This window comes from Cheilinus undulatus, linkage group 21, assembly GCF_018320785.1.
Source record: "Cheilinus undulatus linkage group 21, ASM1832078v1, whole genome shotgun sequence".
Lineage (NCBI taxonomy): Eukaryota > Metazoa > Chordata > Actinopteri > Labriformes > Labridae > Cheilinus > Cheilinus undulatus.
The window spans coordinates 36,774,104-36,795,052 of record NC_054885.1 but is presented as its reverse complement, the minus strand read 5'-3'; the positions used below and the strand labels follow the sequence as shown (position 1 = coordinate 36,795,052).

Genomic DNA, 20,949 nt, shown 5'->3' with positions numbered 1-20,949 from the left:
GTCGCAACTCTCCTTGAGGAGTTAATAGTGGTTCCTGAGACTTAACCAGTTGAGAACCACTGGTCTAACAGATAAAACACAAGAAGACTCAGAACATAAACTCAGCTGTATGATGCATCTGACAGTTATTTTATATTTCTAGGAAAATTAACTTCCCTTCAAAATTCTTGTATTTATCCATTTTTGTCTGTTTTACTAAGAGGACTGAAACAAAGTTTGAGGAATTTTATCACAGCTGCTTTAAGTGGAGGGCGGAGCATCAGCAACAACAATCATGATGTCGACCAATCAGAGTTTCCTTAGCAGAAATGATCCAGTTCTAATAATAACATTCATTCATGTATTTGTTGTTAAATTTGTTTAAAACGTTGTCTGACTGTCTGATTTCTCCTTCAGCTCTGTTGGATCAACCATGGAGGACTCTGCTGTGAGTAAACATAAAGTCAGGGAGCTGACGCTGGCTGTGCTTCTGCTACATAAGAGACCATCAATAACAACAGTGTGTCTGCTGAGATATTAAAAATGTAAACACTGAATTCATTCATACATGTCATTCTCTTTCACAAACAGGAGCAGCAGAGAAAGTCTGGACTTTCTAAAATCTTACAAACCCCAAAACGGAGAAGTCGAACATCTCAGGATTCTGCTCTATGGTCCCGTTGGTGCTGGAAAGTCCAGTTTTGTGAACTCTGCTGACTCCGCTTTAAGAGGTCGTGTTACTGGGCGAGCTGATACAGATTCAACCATGTCTGGGAGCAGCCATACCAAGCAAGTAAGAATAACTGAAACCAAGAATATCCATCACTGTCTTTAGATCCCACCCATCACAGACAGAGGTCTTGGTTTAGTTTGAGTTTAATCTGTGGACTGCTTGATCAGACAGCAGATACTCTGGTCATAGTGGTGTTAGTTATTCCTGCTGTCATAGATTCTGATCTCACACATGCAAAGTTCATGTGTGCATTCAGAAAGTATTCAGACCCTTCACTTATTTCTTAACTCTGTTATGTTGCAGCCTGATGCAACTGTGGGAAAAATCCTTTTAATTCTCATGAATCTAGACTCAGTACCCCATCACCAAGAACCTGACAGTCACTCTGACTGAGCTCCAGAGATCCTGTGTGGAGATGGGACAAAGTTCCAGAGGGACAACCAGGAACTTTGAATTGTGCAAACTTTAAATTTGATTTTTTTTTTTTTCTTTAAAGAGACAAATAGTTTCTCTTTCTTCATTGTAGTACAAGACTTACAAAATCAGAAAAGACGATCAGAGCTTCTATTCTTTCGTTTTTAACGACATCATGGGAATTGAGCAAAGCCTGGACCATGGAGTTCATGTGGACGACCTGAAACTGGTTCTGCAGGGACATATGAAGGATGGTTACGAGGTACAGTCATTATTTAAAGGGTCCTCTGGAGTCTTTCTTTCTCTTTATTAAATACAGTTCAATACATGATGTTTTCTAGTTCAACCCTGTCAGCCCACTGAAACAGAACAATCCGTACTACAACTCCAATCCCTCTCTGGATGACAAAGGCCACGTCCTGGTCGGGGTCATTCCTGCTGACAAAGTGTCTCTGTTAACTGACAGAGTAGTGCAGAAGTTAAGACAACTCAGAGCAGCTGCCACTGAACTGGGTGAGAGCAGCATGTCACACACTTCATGTTCCATCAGATTATTGAATTAAAACTCCACTAAATCAAATGTTAAAAATCAAAAACATGCCTGTAACTGCAGAAATTCCCCAAATGGCCATTCTCACCAAAGTGGACCAGGCCTGTCCTGAGGTGAAAAGAGATATTAAGAACCTACACAAGAGCAAGTACCTGAAAGAGAAGGTTTGTTTTTATATTTGAAATTCTGACATTCACTTTGACTTCCATTTCTATTATTTCAGCTCTGATCAGCTCTAATTCTCTGACTTTAAATTAAAGGTGGAAAAATTCAGCTACTTGCTGGGATTACCAGTCAACTGCATCTTTCTGTTGAAGAACTACGAATCAGAAATCAACACCAGTGATAAGATCAGTGAGCCGATCCTGACCGCCCTGAAACAGATGGTGAACTATGGAGAAGACTACGTGAATGACCATAGTGAAGGTGGAACTTTATGTCTCATTCTATGCATCCATTTAATAAGAAACCAAATGTTCTCAGTCAGATGGCTTTCCTCTCATCATTCTTCACACCTCTTCATTAGTCTAGCCACCTCACCAAGGAAACAACATAGAAATGAAAATATTATGGTTTCAATGGCCATAAACAAACATCTACCTCTATGTGAAAGTAAATACACAATTAAAAGGACATACTGATTTTGGCAAATTAAGTTAAAAAGCTAAATCTTTCCTCAGACAAACATTTTTAGGTGCAGTGGCAGCATGAACACAGCAGGCTCAAAGACAAACGAGATGCAATGAACACACCTGTCTCTTGTATAACCTCCTCAGACTCCTCTGCTCTGCCATGATTGTCTCACTGAGTTTTGAGCATTAAGATTTTAACACTGAATGGACTTCTAGTGCTTTAGCGCCCTCTGCTGGTCTGGTTGAGTACAGTTAGGATTTTGAATCATTCCATGTTAATGACAGAACAAAGACTCTGAACCATAGAGATGGAGGATCAAACTCTTTTATTAGCTGCAGACGGCCTCGTCTTTAAAGCACAAGCTTTTCACCATGGAGGTCAGACTGTTGACAGGCAGAGAACTGTGGGGCCAGACTGACTCTACATACATGATTATGTTCTCTCTCTGATAATCCATCAGTTAGACAATTAGCATGCTTCCTATCACAAAATCATGCAATAGCAACATTCACAAAAATACTTCTGCAGGTTACAGTTAACATGTTTGAGCTTAAACACTATCATGGATTGTCTGCCTCTGTTTCTCACTGTCCTGCTGATCAGTTATCAGTATTTAGGAGATTTTATGATGTTTTTGATGGTTACTCATTAATATACAGTAAATCTACAATATTTCCTGCAATGTGGCACCTATCAAATGTTTTGATAATGAGCTCATACACTGATGTTTAATCATTATGGCGTATCGTCGTGATAAAATATAGAAGTAGAATGTTAATTAAATGATAAAGTAACGGTCTTCAGCTCGCTGAGGAGAGAGAGAGAGCAGTTATTCACATAGACAGCATTGACGCATGAGCCGTGGTCAGAGAGGAGCTTTAAAGCAGGAGAAAAGTTCAGCTCTGCATTGAATCCTTTTCTCCCCTGCAGAAAGAAGCCTCAGGTCTTCACCACCAGCACATTAACTTGTGTTTGTCTGTGAGTGGCGTTGGTGTTTGCGTTGTTGTGTGAACGACATGAAGCCAAAAATGTCTGTGTAAAGACGCACGACGGACGCATCAATAGACTTGGCCACAATAACAATACAAACCACAGATAAGCAATAAAACCACAAATAACTGCAATAAATGGATACCTAGCAAGTAAATACATACATGGAGTCATCACAATTTCGTCAGTGTATCAATCCCATCAAGCACACCTACAGCTTATTCAAGAAACCAATGGCAGATGGGACAAAAGATTTAAGTTACTTTGTAAAGCCACATTATGTAATAACTCCGCATTATGTAATAACCCTAACCAAAGGACTTAGTGTGGGCTCCAAGGTATGCCCTACCCAACTACCTTGCCCTAACTCTAACCGCTTTGTAGCTTACAAAATGTGGCGTTATTACATACTGAATTGAAAATGTATGACATTATTACATAATGAGGCATTTTTACATAATGTGGCGCTACATACCTATTTGATTTGATCTTGCAGGGATAAGTGATAAACCTTCTCTTGGAAGGGAGAAGCTGAAACTCTGCATGAAGAGGATGGAGAGGGTTTGCCAGAATGGCCCTTGCCCTCTGGGTGGCCCTAGCCTTGTAGACAGAGTCAAGATCATTGAGGCTAGTGCCAGTTGTTTTTTGGCGGAGTTTGACCACATTCCTCAGCTTATTTTTGTGTAAGATGCTAAGGTTAACCAAACCAACAGATTATAGCAAAGGTTAAAATGGATTCAATAAAAGAAGAATAAAACCTATTAAGAATCTATATATATCAACATTAAAACACCCCAGTTTCCTCAAATAAAACAACCTGTGGTTTGCCTTTCTGCAGATAGCATCTGAATTAAACTCAAAAGAAAATTTGTCGTGCAGGATAGAGCCTAGATACTTGTAATGGCTGACTATTTCCACAGCTGTCCCTTTAACAAAGGTTTGGGCTCTAACAGGTGCTTTCTTACAAAAATCAATAATCATTTCTTTAGTTTTTTTCACATTAAGATGCAGCTAAGAATCGTCACACCATTTAACAAAATAGTCAAAGACTGGTCCATGTCCCACCTCGTGATCCTGGAAGAGGCTGACTATCACAGAGTTATCAGCAAATTTAATTTTAAACCTTGACTCAAACACGTTCTTACACTCATTAGTGTAGATCAGGGCTATTCAATTACAAATTCAGCTGGGCCAAATTTTAAAGTCAAGAAATGTAGCCGGGACGGACATGTTCGGTGCCAAGTAAGCAGCTGGTAACGTCAAATCTGGAACCGCTACAGATCAATTTGATGAAAAATATGCACTTTTTATTTACAGTCTCCCTTTTGAATTTGGCAACATGACAAAAGCACGTCAAAAAGTGCATTAAAAACACAACAACAGAGCTGTATTTGAACATAACCTGAGGTAGTAGAAATTTTTCTTTTACTTGAAATAAAGTAAAATAAATAGAATGAAAAAAATAAAATTATATTCTCTAAATAATTTTGGTCACATCTTACCTATTTATCTTAAACTTTATCTTAAAGTGCATAAAATCTAAATTTGCACAGTTGTAGCTACGGCTGAAAAGGACGTTTTATACTCGGAATTTGGGGCTACTTCTGTCAGCTTCAATACAACGCAGTGCATTACAGGTAGACTGTTGCTAGGCTACGCGGAGTGTTGCATTTATGGTCTAAAATACTGTGGGAATTTACGAAAACTCACGACAGGTTGCATCTCTGGCATGCCCAGACTGGGCCACTTGGGGGTTGGCTCTGGGCTACATGTGGCCCCCGGGCCTCCACTTGAATAGGCCTGGTGTAGAATATGAACAATAGGGGTGACAAAACGCATCCCTGCGGAGAGCCTGTGGAGCACAACAGGGTCTCAGACAAGGTTTCATGAACACGAGTTCTCTGCAGTCTTGTTAAAAAAAAATCAACTAGCCAACATTTGGTTCCAAAGGCAATGTTGGGTATTTTTGAGAGCCTATGGGCGAGAACATGAGGCTTTCCTACCCTCCAGGTGCCTAGCAACAAAATTCAGCAGGGTCGCCACAGCATCCTCTACTCCTTTCCTAGGTTTATATGCGAACTGGAGTGGGTCAATCACTGCCAGTGTCATAGAAAGCAAATTCGTTTTCACCATATGCGCAAAGCTCTTCATCACCACTGAGGTGAGTGCCACAGGACGATAATCATTTAATATCTTTGGTGATGGTATTTTTGCCACTAGGACAGTGAGTGATTCTTTCCACAATAAGGGAACTTTGTTAAGTGACAAAGACCACTGGAAATGAAAGTGAAGATGTCACTTAAGAATGGGGCACAACATTTTAGAAGGCGACCACTAAGCCATCAGGCCCATGACTTTTCCTGGCATTAGTCTTTCTGAAAGTGCTCCATACGCTGATCTCATCTATCTGAATCTTACTGCTAACTTGAACAGCCCTGTATTTAAACAGTTCATCAGAAAAGTCAGAATCAAATCTCAAGTAAAACTGATTTAATTCATCTGCAAGGTGGAATCAGATTTGTCAGTGTTATTCACTCTTTCCCTCTTGTCCTGAATGCCCACCTTGGATTTAATTCCTCTCCAAGCAGAGCAAGAATTACCGGTCAAAAGTTCATTCTGTACCTTGTCCTTATACTGCATTTTGGCCAGCTAAACTGTCGCTCCCTTGTAATTTTTAGCTCCATCTGTCCTTGTTTGTCCCGAAAATGGACATGGAGAAAGGTGTTAATAAAATAATCATTTTTCAACATTTTCTTTACTTTCACTGCTTCAGATCTCTTCAACATCTCCAACCCTGATCACTACAACTTTGTTTTTTTTTTAATTCAATGTTACACCCTTTTTATGCCAGTTATTGTACACCATGTCACTGGTATCTTTTTTTGGTAAAAAAAAAAAAAAAAAAAAACACAAAAACACCATAATTCCCATATAAAATGATCAAGAAAAAAAATTCTAATAAATATAATCTGGGCCGTGTCAATGATGAGTAGTAAAATTGATTTTGATGCACTGAAATTTTTTCTGTAGTCCCAAATTTCATATTTTAGCTCCATCTGTCCTTGTTTGTCCAGAAAACAGACATGCAGAAAGGTGTTAATAAAATATTAATTTTTTCCTTTTTTTTTTTGAACCTTCACTGCTTCAGATCTCAACAACTTCAACCCTGACTACTAGAAAAAAAAAAAATCAACATTACACCCTTTTTATGCCATTTATTGTACACTATGCCTATGACTTGGATTCAGTGAGCTGCCGTCCATGCTGAACAGACGAGTGTATCGGTGCGTAAAACACGCCAGTTTTACCATCCTTTTCTCGAGCCTTGTCCTCTACCAAATCATATGCGAGCGAATGCATTTGTTCATGTTAGGTTTATTTTATGTACAGGCATAAAGAATCAGAGGATATATGTAGGATATGAATCACAAACACACGCATTTCCACCTATAACCAAAATGTGACCACAACTATGCCAATTACGTGCAGATATAAATTTACTGCATCTTTGAGATATGATATATTCTTACCTATTGATTGAAAAGACCCGTGCATCCTCATGCATGTCCATCCACTTACTATGGAGTGAGGGCAAAGTTGAAATTGTCCAAATATCCCCCTTTCTTAGTCCCAGACTGCAGAATTCGAGATAACATTTCCCACAGTAAACACTCCACTTATGGCATGTCCGGTTGTAAACATAGATGCAGATTCGCACCTTAGCACACACGTAGGAGCACACAAACTTTTCCTTACACGTGTAGCCCACCCTCAGACAACCATGTCTAGTGGCATGAATCGGTTCATTTAATTCTGATGATGTTTACAGGATAAAACAGCGCTCCGAACGGCCTGAGTCCATGGAAGGGAAACAATGCCTACGTTGCCGAAGGGGTTAAAATGATGCGCTGGTACAATCTGCTGGATCACTGTGGAATGGTGAAATTTAGATCCCTGGAGATCGACTGACTGCAATAAAACAGTTGCTATAAGTTGTTTTGGTTCCACAGACTCACAGTCAAAAAACGTGTTTTTAATGGAAGTCTATGTGTCCGATTTCGGACAAACAAGGGTGGATGGAGCTATTTCGCGTCAATCGAGTTCTATGGGCAACACGTTTTTTTGTTTCTTTGTTTGTTATTTAATATGAAGAAAGATAATAACTTTGGCCAAATTTGATGCCTCAATCTATAAAAATGTGACTATCAACTAAAAAAAATGATGATAAAAAGGATGAATGTCCTCAAAACAGACATAGCAGGATCCGAGGGTTGATTTCCCTTTTCACCAATTTTTGATCCTCCTTTTGTTTGGTGGCATCCCCCCGATAATAAGCTAACTTAACTTAAAGGATTTGCAGACCCACATCTTATTATTTGGATACAGTATAATTGTCTTTCTTGGGATGATTATTTCTTCACAGAAGGTGATATAGCTTGTCACAGTATGGGTGAGCTCATCTAAGGCCGGCCACACACTACAGGATTTTAAGCCGATTTGGGCCTCCCCCGACGATCGTGGGGGCGTATCCTGAGAGGAGCCTTGTCGCAAACGACTGTTTGTCTGACTAGTCTGCATGTGTGTGGCATCAACACGATTGTTTTACTGCTCCAAATCGCGTTGTAGCCTCCAAAATCCCAAATCGTAAATATCAAACATGTTGATATTTACGATTCTAGGTCGTAGTGCCACTGACGGAGCACCCACAACAACCAATGAGAGCTAACAGACGGGGTAGCATCACAGCAGGATCACACATACTTTCACCTCTCACAACCATGAACACAACTTTAACTTGATTTCAGCCATGATTTCATCCCGAGTCTTTCCCTTGTTTTATGATTGTTGCTGCACCTGTAACACATGCCAAGACAGCCTGTTGTGGAGAGACAGCAAGACGGTATCGACAGACATCCGTGTTTTGTTTTTTGTTTCTGAAGTCATGTGATCACTCAAGGTCGGCAGGTGTGTGGTCTCCAGTGATCTGACAGTCTGGCTGAGTCGTCTAGTGTGTGCGTTCAGAGGATTAAAGATGAAAAATCTTCGGAAATTGTCCTGAAATCTGTGATCTCTCACGGTTTAAAAATCGTTTCAGATTAAAAAATCGTCAAGTGTGTGGCCGGCCTAAGCTGGCACATGGGGCTTAAAAAACATCCCAGTTTGTGTTTTACAGGCAACCATTTAGTTAGTTCCCGATAAGGGCCCTCTTGCAACAGAGTGACTTCTTTGCCAGCTGATACACCGAGGCAAGCAGGACACAGTTGTGGTCAGAGAGCCAAGTGATGCCAGTGGGAAGGATTTGTAAGCCCCCTTCATGGTGCCATAACACAGGTCCAATGTTTTACTGTGTCGCGTTGGACATTTTACATACTGGTATAAATGATCAAGGTGCTGCTTCAAACTACAAGTGTTAAAGTCACCGAGAATAAAATGTGGGGCATTAGGGCAGATACTTTGCAAACGATGCACAAGTTTGGAAATAGAAGATGCTGCTTCAGCCATGTCAGCTCTGGGATAAACCACTGACAAAAGTACTTGTGGAATAAAGATTCTCTTACTTTGACAGTCTTGCACCAGCGAGGGTTTACATATAAGCACACGCCCCCTCCCAGTGATTTGCCGGTGATCGATGCGTCACGATCAAGCCTACAGCTGGCCAGAGCAGTCAATTTCAAAATCCTGGTTCGGGTCATAATCCTTAAGCCAGGTTTCAGTCAAATTAATCACACAGGCATTCTTGTACTCTGAGATATGCCTCACATTCACTTGGAGCTCGTCCACCTTATACCTCAAGGACTGCGCGTTGCCAAGGACAATAGAGGGAAGCGGTGGAGTCCGAGTCGCCGCTGACGCACGCCTCCTCTCCATCCCCACTTCCTCGATCTTGCTGCTGTCCGCTGCTGACAGCCTCTAGGTCTATGCCATACAGTTTGCCTCACCCCTGCTGTCATCAGCCGGTCCAGGCAAAAGTCTCCAACCTGATCCCTCTGAATCTTTGGCAGAACACCATCAAGGGAGACAGCTGTCATTGAGCTGTTGCAGTGAATGAGAAAATCATGGCTGTATGTGAGCCTGTGGGGTCGGTTGTTCTGCTGGAAGTTGATCGCAGTCCCAATGACCGCCAAGATAAGGGGAAAAAACACCCATAAAATCCATGATGACTCAGTATTTAAAATAGCCCAGCAAGTCCACACTGATTCAAAGGACACACGGTTAAAACCAGTTTAAAAGCCCAGTTAAAACCACCAATCACCCTCGCACACTTCTGCTGCATGTCGCCATCATCAGCGCCACACACACCTTACCATTACACCGGCACCAAGAGCTGAGCACAGTTAAAGGGAGGTGGAGTTTGTGACGCTGATAAATTCAACTCACCAAAGTGCCTCACTGAGGAACCCTCCATGGCTGGAATCCACCCTTATTGTCACTATCAGGCCCTGCCATCCTTTTGTTGGCTGTGGCATTATGTGATAGCCACACTTTACATCTCCCAGTATGAGGTCCCCATGGAGGAAGAAACCCTAGACTACTGCAGCAGGTAGTCTGCGCAATAACGCACATTTTTTTTCTTCTGCGCAGAGAGGTGGAGAGCAGTGTGCAATGGTGCAGTAGAACCCCTTAGAGGGAACAGTGTTTACAGGTGATCAGTTATTTTTTCTGAAGTCTGGTTTCTGTTGTTGTTGGTTTCATTTTTTAATAATATTGGCTGAGTTAATGCATTCAGCATGAGTTTTGGTAAGATTATGTCTTTTTGTTTGATATTTTTATTTCCAGCTCAGCTCCTACAGTAAGTCTAAAATACACTGTGTATAAGCAATTGTTACACTTGGGACCTTTAGCATGTAAAATGTGCTCCTCATACTGTAGCTATTAAAAAGTATTATGCCTTTATATTGTATTCTACTTTCATGGAGCTCATTTTTTTCAGCTACATCTAACCTAAGCATACCACTTCAAGTAAACCAAAATATGGGGCATCTTCAAACACATCAAAGATGCAGCAGAAACAGAAACAATAACAAGCTAGAGCTTAGAGAGTTGTTTACACAGCTGCAGCTGCAGCCCAAGTTTATAAAAAGGCAACTTGTGGAACTGGTCATTTCTTACCTGGCAATATGGCAAGATGTTCCCAAGATGAAATCAGCTTTGGATGTTGTGATGGAGTCTGATGACAGCTAGCTTTATAAATTTGGGCTGCAGGCGCAGCTGTGCAAACAACTCACCAAAAAGCTCTAGCTTGTTATTGTTTCTGTTTCTGCTGCATCTTTGATGTGATTGAAGATGCCCCATATTTTGATTTACTTCAAGTGGTCTGGGCTATGACCTAGAATCTGAAATGTCAAACGTGTTTGACATTTATGATTTGGGGTCTGGGAGGCTATGACATAACTTGGAGCAGTAAAATAATCGTGTTGACACCACATGCAGACTATTCAGACAAATTATTGATTGCGACGAGGTTCTACTCGGGATACATCCCCAAGATCATCGGGGGAGGCAAATCTTGCCTCAAATCAGGCTTAAAACCTAAGATGTGTGGCTGGCCCAAGGTTCACTTTGGTCTTCTGGAGGTAGTTCTTTTACAGGAGCCATGTATGCTTTGGCTCTTTGTTGTGTCTAAGACAAACTATGACCCTGATAATGTGACTGTAATAACAGTGACTCAGTAGTGTGTCTGTAAAGCTGTATACATGTTTGTTAATGTAGTTACTGAAAATAATCACATAATTATGGTGGTAAAAACATGCACTCTAACTCATAAGTGGTCTTACTTTACAGAGATCGGTGGAGGGAATTCTGATCAGCCCACATTGACACCACCTCCTCCACAACCTCAACCTCCTCCACAACCTCAACCTCCTCCAGAATCTCAACCTCCTTCACAACCTCAACCTCCTCCAGAACCTCAACCTCCTTCACAACCTCAACCTCCTTCACAACCTCAACCTCCTCCAGAACCTCAACCTCCTTCACAACCTCAACCTCCTTCACAACCTCAACCTCCTCCAGAACCTCAACCTCCTTCACAACCTCAACCTCCTCCAGAACCTCAACCTCCTCCACCTCCACGTAAGAATTTCTAAACTGTGAAAATCAGGAATTCCCTGATTGGGCTTCCTGCAGCCAATCATCAGTCACCTATGAGTGAGACATGATACCAACAGTAATTTGATGCAGCAGCTAAAACTTTCAGTACTTCCCAACTTTTTCCCAAATGCTGTTAAACACAGTAAGGAATTTTCATCATAGCTTTTCCAAACATCATAGTTTTATTTTGGATGCTAACATTATTTTATTTTATACACAGAAACAAAATTATTTCATACAACCAAAAACTACCAGGATCTAAATTCTTAGCCCCTTTAGAACAGACCTTTCTTTGAGCCATAACATTATTTTTCTTAGCAAACAGAAACAAAATTATTCTACAAAAACTACCAGGGTCTACATGATGATCCCCTGATGCTAACAGTCAGCTGTGTCTCCTTTCTGCTGGTAACAGTCTGCAGTCGTTTGTTGTAGTTTTAGTCTCAGACTCGTCTCCTGAGGAATCCCAGACCATTCTTCTTTGGCCAATCTCTCAAGATCCTCCAGATCTGATGGTCTTCTGGCATGGACCTTGGTCTTCAGTTCAGCCCACAGATGTGGTCAGGCCAGTCACTAAGGTTCACTTTGGTCTTATGTAGGAAGTTCTTCACCAGGATCCACAGATGTTTTGGGTTTTTGTCATTTTTGAAAACAAAGCGACGACCCAGACCCAGTTTATCTGCTGACGGCTTCAGGTTTCTTTCTAAATTTTCACGTCTCCTTCTTCATGATTCCTTCCACCTTCTGAGATTCCCAGTTCCAGACTCACTGAAGCATCTCCAAAGCATAATCCTCCCACCACCATGTTTCACTGTGGGGACGGTGTTCTTTGGGTTCTTTCTCTCTCCAAACATCACCAACGTCTCTAAGACCAAAGAGCTCTAGTTTAGTTTCATCTGACCAAAGGACACGCTTCCAGTATCAGGATCTTTCTCCAGGTCGTCCTTAGCAGACTTCAGTCTGGTCTGAAGGGGTCTCTTCTGCAGAAGTGGACTTTTACTTGGTCCATTCCTGTTCAGGGCTCTAGTGATGGTCTTCTTTGACTTGGCTAAGTCCTTCACTAGAGTCTTGGCAGTTGTTCTGGGGTCTTTAGACACATCTCTCACTAGTTTTCTTTCCAGAATCTTAAAGTCTTCCTCTTCCTCTGCCAGGCTTGTTCTGGACTGTGTGGCTCTCTTTAGCCGTTTTTACTCAGAGATTCCGCAATAAAGACGAAAAGGAATTCCCATCTCTGTTCCGTAACGAGCAGTTCACACAAAGGTGTAACAGAGCCATGCACGCCCGAGCTTACACACACAGCCACTGCTCGAGCTGCTGCTTTCAATGAAACTCGAAACTCTGGATTTCTCGGTTCAAAACTTTGTATTTTCTAAATAAAATACGGGGAAAACATGAACATTCATTTTGATAGACTATATCCAACAGAATTTTTTTCCTCCATGTTTCTGAGTTGAAGGTCCGACTTTAAGCGGTGTCACAGCGCACTATTTACGTCGGAGGCCAGACACTTCAGAGTACCAAGCTCACTTGAACACATCGTGCAACTTTTCAGACGCTGCTGTGAGCAGAGATGTGTCTGCTCTCTCCTGTCCTGTACAGAAGGTGGTCAGCTCTCTAACCCAGTCTCTCCAGTTAATCCACATTAATCTTTGTTTTTTCTCCCTGTTGTTTTCTCAGATGAAATGCCACTCGATTAAACTGCGCTGGTTTTTAAATCTCTCGTTTATAGAGACAGCAGTGCACACTCATCGTTGCGGAGTGCCGTGACGTCCTTTCAGACTCATTGCTGAAAAGTCTGTTGCGGCTCTGATACTACCTCTCAATCCGGATCAGAGGTGGGGCGAGATCGACCCCCCCATTGCAGAACGGTCGCTTTCATACAGAACGTCGTTGCGTAACGAAGGCGTAACAGACACGGAAAAGAGAGGAAGTGTGAAAGTAGCTTTTGAATTTCTTGATGATCCTTCTCACTCCAGTTCTTGATTCTTACAAACGCTGTGATAACTTTGTAGTTTCCTCTCCTGATTTGTGAGCATCAACAATTCTTTTTATCCAGTCTAAACTGATTTATTTGGTTTTTGCCATGATGCTTTCTCAGTGACAGCTCAAACCCTCAGTGAAGTTTTTAGACTGTGTGTAAATGTGAAGATAACCCTCAGATTAACTGGATTTTACAGCTTTGAGCTTTACAAAGTTAAAGAGCATCATTGAACAACAGTGGTGTGTTTCATGTCTCAAAGACAAGTCTGTTTTGAAGAGGCTAAGAATTTAGATCCTGGTAGTTTTTGGTTGTGAGAAATAATTTTGTTTGGGTTAAAAAAAAATGATGTTAGCATCCAAAATAAAACTAGGATGTTTGGAAAGGTTGTGTTAAAAACTCTCCACTCTGTTTAACAGCACTTGGGGAAAACTGAAATGTTCATATGGGGGCAAATAATTCCATGAAAAAGTATTTTAAGAGTGCAAAGAGTCTAATACATAAGAAGGCAAGAAGAATCAGGACATAAACTCAGCTGCATGATGCATCTGACAGTTATTTTATATTTCTAGGAAAATTAAATTCCCTTCAAAATTCTTGTATTTATCCATTTTTGTCTGTTTTACTAAAAGACTGAAACAAAGTTTGAGGAATTTTATCGCAGCTGCTTTAAGTGGAGGGCGAAGCATCAGTGACAACAATCATGATGTCGACCAATCAGGGTTTCCTTTGCAGAAATGATCCAGTTCTAATAATAACATTCATTCATGTATTTGTTGTTGAATTTGTTTAAAAGTTGTTCACATGTCTGATTTCTGCTTCAGCTCTTTTGGATCAACCATGGAGGACTCTGCTGTGAGTAAACATAAAGTCAGGGATCAATAACAACAGTGTGTCTACTGAGATATTAAACATTTAAACACTGAATTCATTCATACATGTCATTCTCTTTCACAAACAGGAGCAGCAGAGAAAGTCTGGACTTTCTCAAATCTTACAAACCCCTAAACGAAGAAGTCAGTCATCTTAGGATTCTGCTCTATGGTCCCGTTGGTGCTGGAAAGTCCAGTTTTGTGAACTCAGCTGACTCCGCTTTAAGAGGTCGTCTTGCTGGGCGAGCTAAAACAGATGCAATCTCTGGGCAAAGCTACACCAAGCAAGTAAGAATAACTGAAATCAAGAATATCCATCACTGTCTTTAGATCCCACCCATCACAGACAGAGGTCTTGGTTTAGTTTGAGTTTAATCTGTGGACTGCTTGATCAGACAGCAGATACTCTGGTCATAGTGGTGTTAGTTATTTAACCTTTATTTAACCAGATAAAGACCAATTTAGATTGAGATCTCTTTTAAAAGGGTCAGCAGCACATGTCACAATGAATAATACAATTCAGGGACAGATTACAAAAATAAGTTGAAAACAAACAGTAATTTTTAAAGTGTAATTAATTGTTAAATTACTTGATTACCTAACCCTTTAAAACCTACGGGAGCACCATCACTCCCATTTGCATATCTATTTTTAACCAGCAGGTAGAATTGTAACCTAAACAGACAGAGCAATAATTCTTTTTACATATAAAACCAGAGGAGAAACACTAACATATCACACATTCAATGTGTTCCAGAGTTCTGTTTCCTTCTAGAAATATCCTTCCTGCTTTTGCAGAAATGTGGTGCAAAGTGGGGACAGACCGATAATTGGCCGGGGCGATGATCGGTGTCGATATTCAGCATTTTGACGTCTATCAGCATTGGCCTTTTTATAATCGGACGGTTGTTAAGAGATCAGTTTAAAACTGTGTTATTTTGACTCTGATGTAGCCGCGCCTCTCTGTCTGGAGTCACCACTCTCTCTCCAGCACAGTCTGAGCTGCAGCATTGTCCCACCCACAGCACCATCTGATTGGTTACACACAGAGCCAGGGCACGGGTAACAGCCAATCAGCAGTGAAAGCTGTGCGCATGCACAGTGGTTACACAGTTCAACACGTGGCGTAGACCATAAACTAGATGAGGAAAAGTTTTGCAGAGAGGAGATGCTTCGGAGAACAGTTCTATGTTTCGAGGTTAAGCTAAGACAGCAGACACTCCTGAAATTGTAATAAACATCCCAGTCCTCTACAACTCACAACTACTAGTAACGTTACTGTGAGCCCCATAACATTATATCAACATAAGCGGCAGCTCTGCTCGCTCTCAGTCCCTCCAGACGTGTCTGTTCATCACTGGAAATAGTCCGTGAAATTAGAAGTCTGTGTGTGTGGTAGTGAGAGAGTAAGCCCACCAGCTAGCCCACCGGTCCGCTTTCTCCTCCTCTGGCTCTAGACGCTCAGCAGACTGTAGCAATGGGGAGAATGTCTGTTATGGTAGAGAATAGTGTGTGTTTGTGTGGAAGCCACAAGAGAAACTCTACAACTCATGACTATTAATGTTACTGTGAGTCCTGTTAGCGGCAGCTGGCTGTTTCTTCTTCTTCTTCGGTTTTACTGCGGTTGGCATCCATCACTTTGGTGCATTACTGCCCCCTGTCTGTTCCTATGATAAACACTGATTATTAAAGATGCTGTAGGCTATTTAGTGTTTTTAACGGTTTAATCACTTGAAACAAGGTTGCTGATAATATTGATAGAGAAATAATCAGTGATAATAGTAAGAAGTGTGTGTGTGTGAGAGGGCCATAATGGCTGTTTAACTACCAAGTTATTTTACTTTAGATTTTTCTGTGTTGATTGAGAGATCCCAAGCAGCAGAAAATGACATATTGTTAGATGAAGTGTGTCCTGAAGCTGTCTTTGATAGTTTCTTGTAGAGAGGAGCAGGATATTGCTGTTCAAGACTTAAGACATCTGTATCATAAAGCCGATATGAACTGCATGGTGTTCAGGAATGAACAGTCTCTTCTATTGCCATTGCACTATTTTTTCAGCTATAGTAACATTAATTGATGGTAATGTAGCAGCCTAGTTTTGACGAAGTAAGGTGTTGGAGTTTGTATTATTCAACATTTTGAATGAATATCGGCTCCAAATATTGGGTATAGGCCTCCTTGACAACTAATAATCGGTATCGGCCCTGTCTCTAGTACAAAGCATGCACATCAACATCAATATCCATCCATCCATTTTCTATACTGCTTATTCCATTCCGGGTCAGGAGGACCAGGGCTGACAGTCAATCTCAGGGCTGACATGAAGAGACAGACAACCAGGCATGCTCACATTCACACCTACGGCCAATTTAGAGTCACCAATTAACCTGACGAGCAAGTGTTTGGTGGTGGGAGGAAGCTGGAGTACCCAGAGAGACCCACGGATCTGTAAAAAATTGTAAAAAAAAAACAAAAAAAAAAAAAAACACTCTTTTACTTTTTATTTCATTTTCATTGTGTGTTTTTTGTTGTTGTTGTTGTTTCGCACTTTTGAGTAATTTAATTTTTTACTGTAGATGTATCACACAGAAATCATTAAAATATTGGGTTCTAAGGGTTTTATTGATATATAGCCAATTCAAATACTCAAAAAATGGCACTACAGCATGTAAAAATGTAAAGATATGCTCTGGAGGACTTGTTCTATGGTAGGTCAAAAAGGGTTAAAAATTACTTGATAAATTGCTGGAAAAATAATTCACAGTAACAAGTTTATAAACACAGGCACTGTTCTGTGGTCTCACAAACTCTGTCATTTAAGAGAACAAAAGGCTCCATGGAAAATTAGTTCAGACATTTTCAAAAATCAATCTGGAGAGTTTCCATGTGGAGGGGGCAGCAAAACTGAACACTTTTTCCTCAATTTAGTCCTGACACGAGAATCAAGTAAATGAATTGATGTCACTACAGCACAAGGCTTCCCCTTATTTTATTGTTTGGTAGTAGTGCTACTTTCTATATTTAGTATTTTAGCACTTTGAACATTAGCCTTATTGTCTATGTGCAGTGGTTGACTGAATTTCTATATTGTTGTTTACTTGCTGCTCTGTGTGCCTTTAATTGCCCCCCGGGGACAAATAAAGTTTATTTGAATTTGAATTGAATTTGGCATAGTGGCTTTCAGTTCTTTGAAGGAGAGTAGGTAAATAAGACGGCACTAAGCCAAGAAGAGGCTTGTAGATCAGAGTCAACCAGTGAGTGTACCTGCCAGCACTCAGAGAGAGCCAGACTAGGCACAGAGTTCACAGTGATGAGTGAGGCGACTACAACCAGAGACAACCCTCAGAGCACAGTGACAGTATTCAAAGACTGAAGACTTTTAGCTGCAGCAGTCATATACAGTACATCAGGGCCGTTTTTAGCCATTTTGGTGCCCTAGGCAAACTTACAATTTGGTACCCCCACTAAATGTGTAGTTAAAGATGCATATTTATTAAAAAATACAAAAATACTAATACTAAGGTTTTTATTTATTCTGTAGCATGTGCTTTTAAGCTTTTTAAAGTAAAAAAAAAAATAACATCTTTTTTTTTTTTTTTTTTTTCCAGTTTGGCATCACGAATGAAATTTCCATGTTGTGATCAGCAGGGTCAATTTATCAAAATCCAAGATAGTTCTTTTTACATTCATCAGTAATCAGAGATAATGAACTTTTACCAAAGTTAAAGATTTAGGGCTTTTGAGAAAACATTATGGTCATAGACCCATGAGCCCCCCATGGCTCCACCTCTGACTGATAAACTTATCCACCACACAGGATTTACACATCATATCAGCACAGTGTCAGAAACCTAGGGTTATAAACACATTAGGAAATCATTCATTACAGACATATTTCAAGAGCACCTGCAGCAGTTTTAACAAGAATGATCCTGTTCGCTCTACTAAAGAACCAAGATAGAGAGCTGCGTTGGGATCAGTTCTGAATTTAATTTTTGCTTGCACTAAAACTGTTTAAGTTAGTAAACAGAGCACAGTCTGATTCCTTAAACGCGCACAGAAGCTTTAACACTCCTCATAGCGCTGCAGACATTCAATATAAGCGTCTCCACTGCTCTGATGCGCCACATGACGCACAGGAAGAGACTGGCACAGAGATACTGAGCCATCAGTCTGTTAGTGAAAACCCGTATTTGTCAAGGGTAGTGCTTAAGTGAACACAATATTATAATTTCTTAAACTGAACGCAGCTTCTGTCATTCAGTGTTTTACGTGGATGGTCAGATTTTAGGAGGAATTGGACGCTGCGGGTACAGGTTGGAGAGAGGGATGACACACACCCACCAGCAGGTGTTTACGGTCAGGAAATCAGGGGGAATGGGCAGGTAGGGTGTTAGCTGTCCGACGCAGGGCTCTATCTCTACATCCTGTCTGTTAAGTGCTTTGTGAACGAGGAAAAACAAAACTTTTTTTTTTCTTTTTTTTCTAAACGTCTTGCTGGGCTCCCAGTGTGTGTGTGCCGGGGGCGCGCATGGAGAGACAGAGTGGCAAGGCTGGACTGTTTCACAAACGAGGGGTGCAGAGGTTAGAGGAGTGCAGGAGTTGATGATCTGTTACAGTGGTGGACCCTTTTCAAAATGTTCAGAGCTCATGACAGCGACCCCCCAGCGTGGCGCCCAAGGCAACTGCCTACACCGCTTTCCACATTATTAAGCAAATGACATTTTTCTCTTATTTTCCTAAATATTTATACAAATGACAGTCAGAATATTTTTCAAGTCATCAGCCATTTTTTTTCTCTCTTTTTTTTAAATAACGGTTATCATTATGAAGTTTGTTAAAAAAACATTTGAATTATGCTCTAATGGCTGATGACTTGAAAAATTCTCTTGTCATTTGCATTAATATTTAGGAAAATAAGAGAAAAATGTCATTTGCTTATTAATGTGGAAAGCAGTGTATATCACCTATGCCCAGAAACGGCCCTGCTTGAGGCAGACCTTTGGAGTCCTCCAGAAAGGCAGAGCCATCTGGACACACTGTGATCTACCATCCAGATGGTTTTGAAACCAGGATGCTGCTTGGGTTGATAAGTTAATATGCTGGAGTACATTTAACAACAAACCATGGTCTACTGTGTCGAATACTTTTGATAAGTCAACAAAAAGAGCCACACAGTGTTTCTTACTTAGTTACTCCTGCTGTCATAGATTCTGATCTCACACATGCAAAATTCAAGTGTGCATTCAGACCCCTTCACTTCTTTTTTTTAACTTTGTTATGTTGCAGTCTGTGGGATAAACTGTGGGATAAAAATTATTTTTTAAGCTTTAAAATTGTTTTTTTGTTCTTGCAAGATGCAAATAATTTCTCTTTCTTTGTAGTACAAAACATACAAAATCAGAAAAGACAATCAGAGCCACTATTCATTTGTTTTCAATGACATCATGGGAATTGAGCAAAACCTGAACCACGGAGTCAATGTGGACGACCTGAAACTGGCTCTGCAGGGACATATGAAGGACAATTACAAGGTACAGTCATTATTTAAAGGGTCCTCTGGAGTCTTTCTTTCTCTTTATTAAATACAGTTCAATACATGATGTTTTCTAGTTCAACCCTGTCAGCCCACTGACACAGAACGATCCGGACTACAACTCCAATCCTTCTCTGGATGACAAAGTCCACGTCCTGGTCTGTGTCATTCCTGCTGACCAAGTGTCTCTGTTAACTGACAGAGTAGTGCAGAAGTTAAGACAAGTCAGAGCAGCTGCCACTGAACTGGGTGAGAGCAGCATGTTACTCACTTCATGTTCCATCAGATTATTGAATTAAAACTCCACTAAATCAAATGTTAAAATCAAAAACATGCCTGTAACTGCAGATATTCCCCAAATGGCCATTCTCACCAAAGTGGACCAGGCCTGTCCTGAGGTGAAAAGAGATTTTAGTAACCTACACAAGAGCAAGTACCTGAAGGAGCAGGTTTGTTTTTATCTTTGAAATTCTGACATTCACTTTGACTTCCATTTCTATTATTTCAGCTCTGATCAGCTCTAATTCTCTGACTTTAAATCACAGGTGGAAAAACTCAGCATGATCCTGGGATTACCAGTCAACTGCATCTTTCTGTTGAAGAACTACGCATCAGAAACCAAAATCAGTGATGAGATCAATGAGCCGATCCTGGATGCCCTGAACCAGATAGTGAACTACGGAGACGACTACCTGGAGGATCTTTAAACCTGCAAACTGCTGAGGCAGACAATCAATGATGAAGATGTTTAAACACAAACATGTTAACTGTAACCTACAGAAGTATTTTTGTTTATGTTGCTATTGTATGATGCTTATTTTTGTGATAGGAAGCATGCTAATTGTCTAACTGATGGATTATCAGAGAGAGAACATAATCATGTATGTAGAGTCAGTCTGGCCCCACAGTTCTCTGCCTGTCAACAGTCTGACCTCCATGGTGAAAAGCTTGTGCTTTAAAGACGAGGCCGTCTGCAGCTAATAAAAGAGTTTGATCCTCCATCTCTATGGTTCAGAGTCTTTGTTCTGTCATTAACATGGAAGGATTCAAAATCCTGACTGTACTCAACCAGACCAGCAGAGGGCGCTAAAGCACTAGAAGTCCATTAAACCAGTGGTTCTCAACATTTTTCCAGTGATGTACCCCTGTAAAAAAAAAAGTTTTTCAGCCAAA

At 40.7% G+C, this 20,949-nt stretch overlaps 2 protein-coding genes across 2 annotated transcripts; both read left to right on the top strand.

Annotated features, from left to right (window-relative positions):
• Positions 1-338: 338 nt before the first annotated feature.
• On the top strand, positions 339-11,386 carry LOC121503955 (interferon-induced protein 44-like). Its single transcript, XM_041778576.1, has 7 exons — positions 339-427; positions 571-772; positions 1,239-1,388; positions 1,468-1,639; positions 1,740-1,840; positions 1,937-2,102; positions 11,082-11,386. Exons 1-7 carry the CDS (start codon positions 339-341, stop codon positions 11,384-11,386), a joined length of 1,185 nt encoding a protein of 394 aa, XP_041634510.1.
• A 529-nt stretch (positions 11,387-11,915) lies between these two features.
• Positions 11,916-20,483, top strand: LOC121503953 (interferon-induced protein 44-like). The gene is made up of 6 exons (XM_041778575.1): positions 11,916-11,950; positions 14,330-14,528; positions 19,625-19,774; positions 19,854-20,025; positions 20,125-20,225; positions 20,322-20,483. Exons 1-6 carry the CDS (start codon positions 11,916-11,918, stop codon positions 20,481-20,483), a joined length of 819 nt encoding a protein of 272 aa, XP_041634509.1.
• The last annotated feature ends 466 nt before the right edge of the window (positions 20,484-20,949 follow it).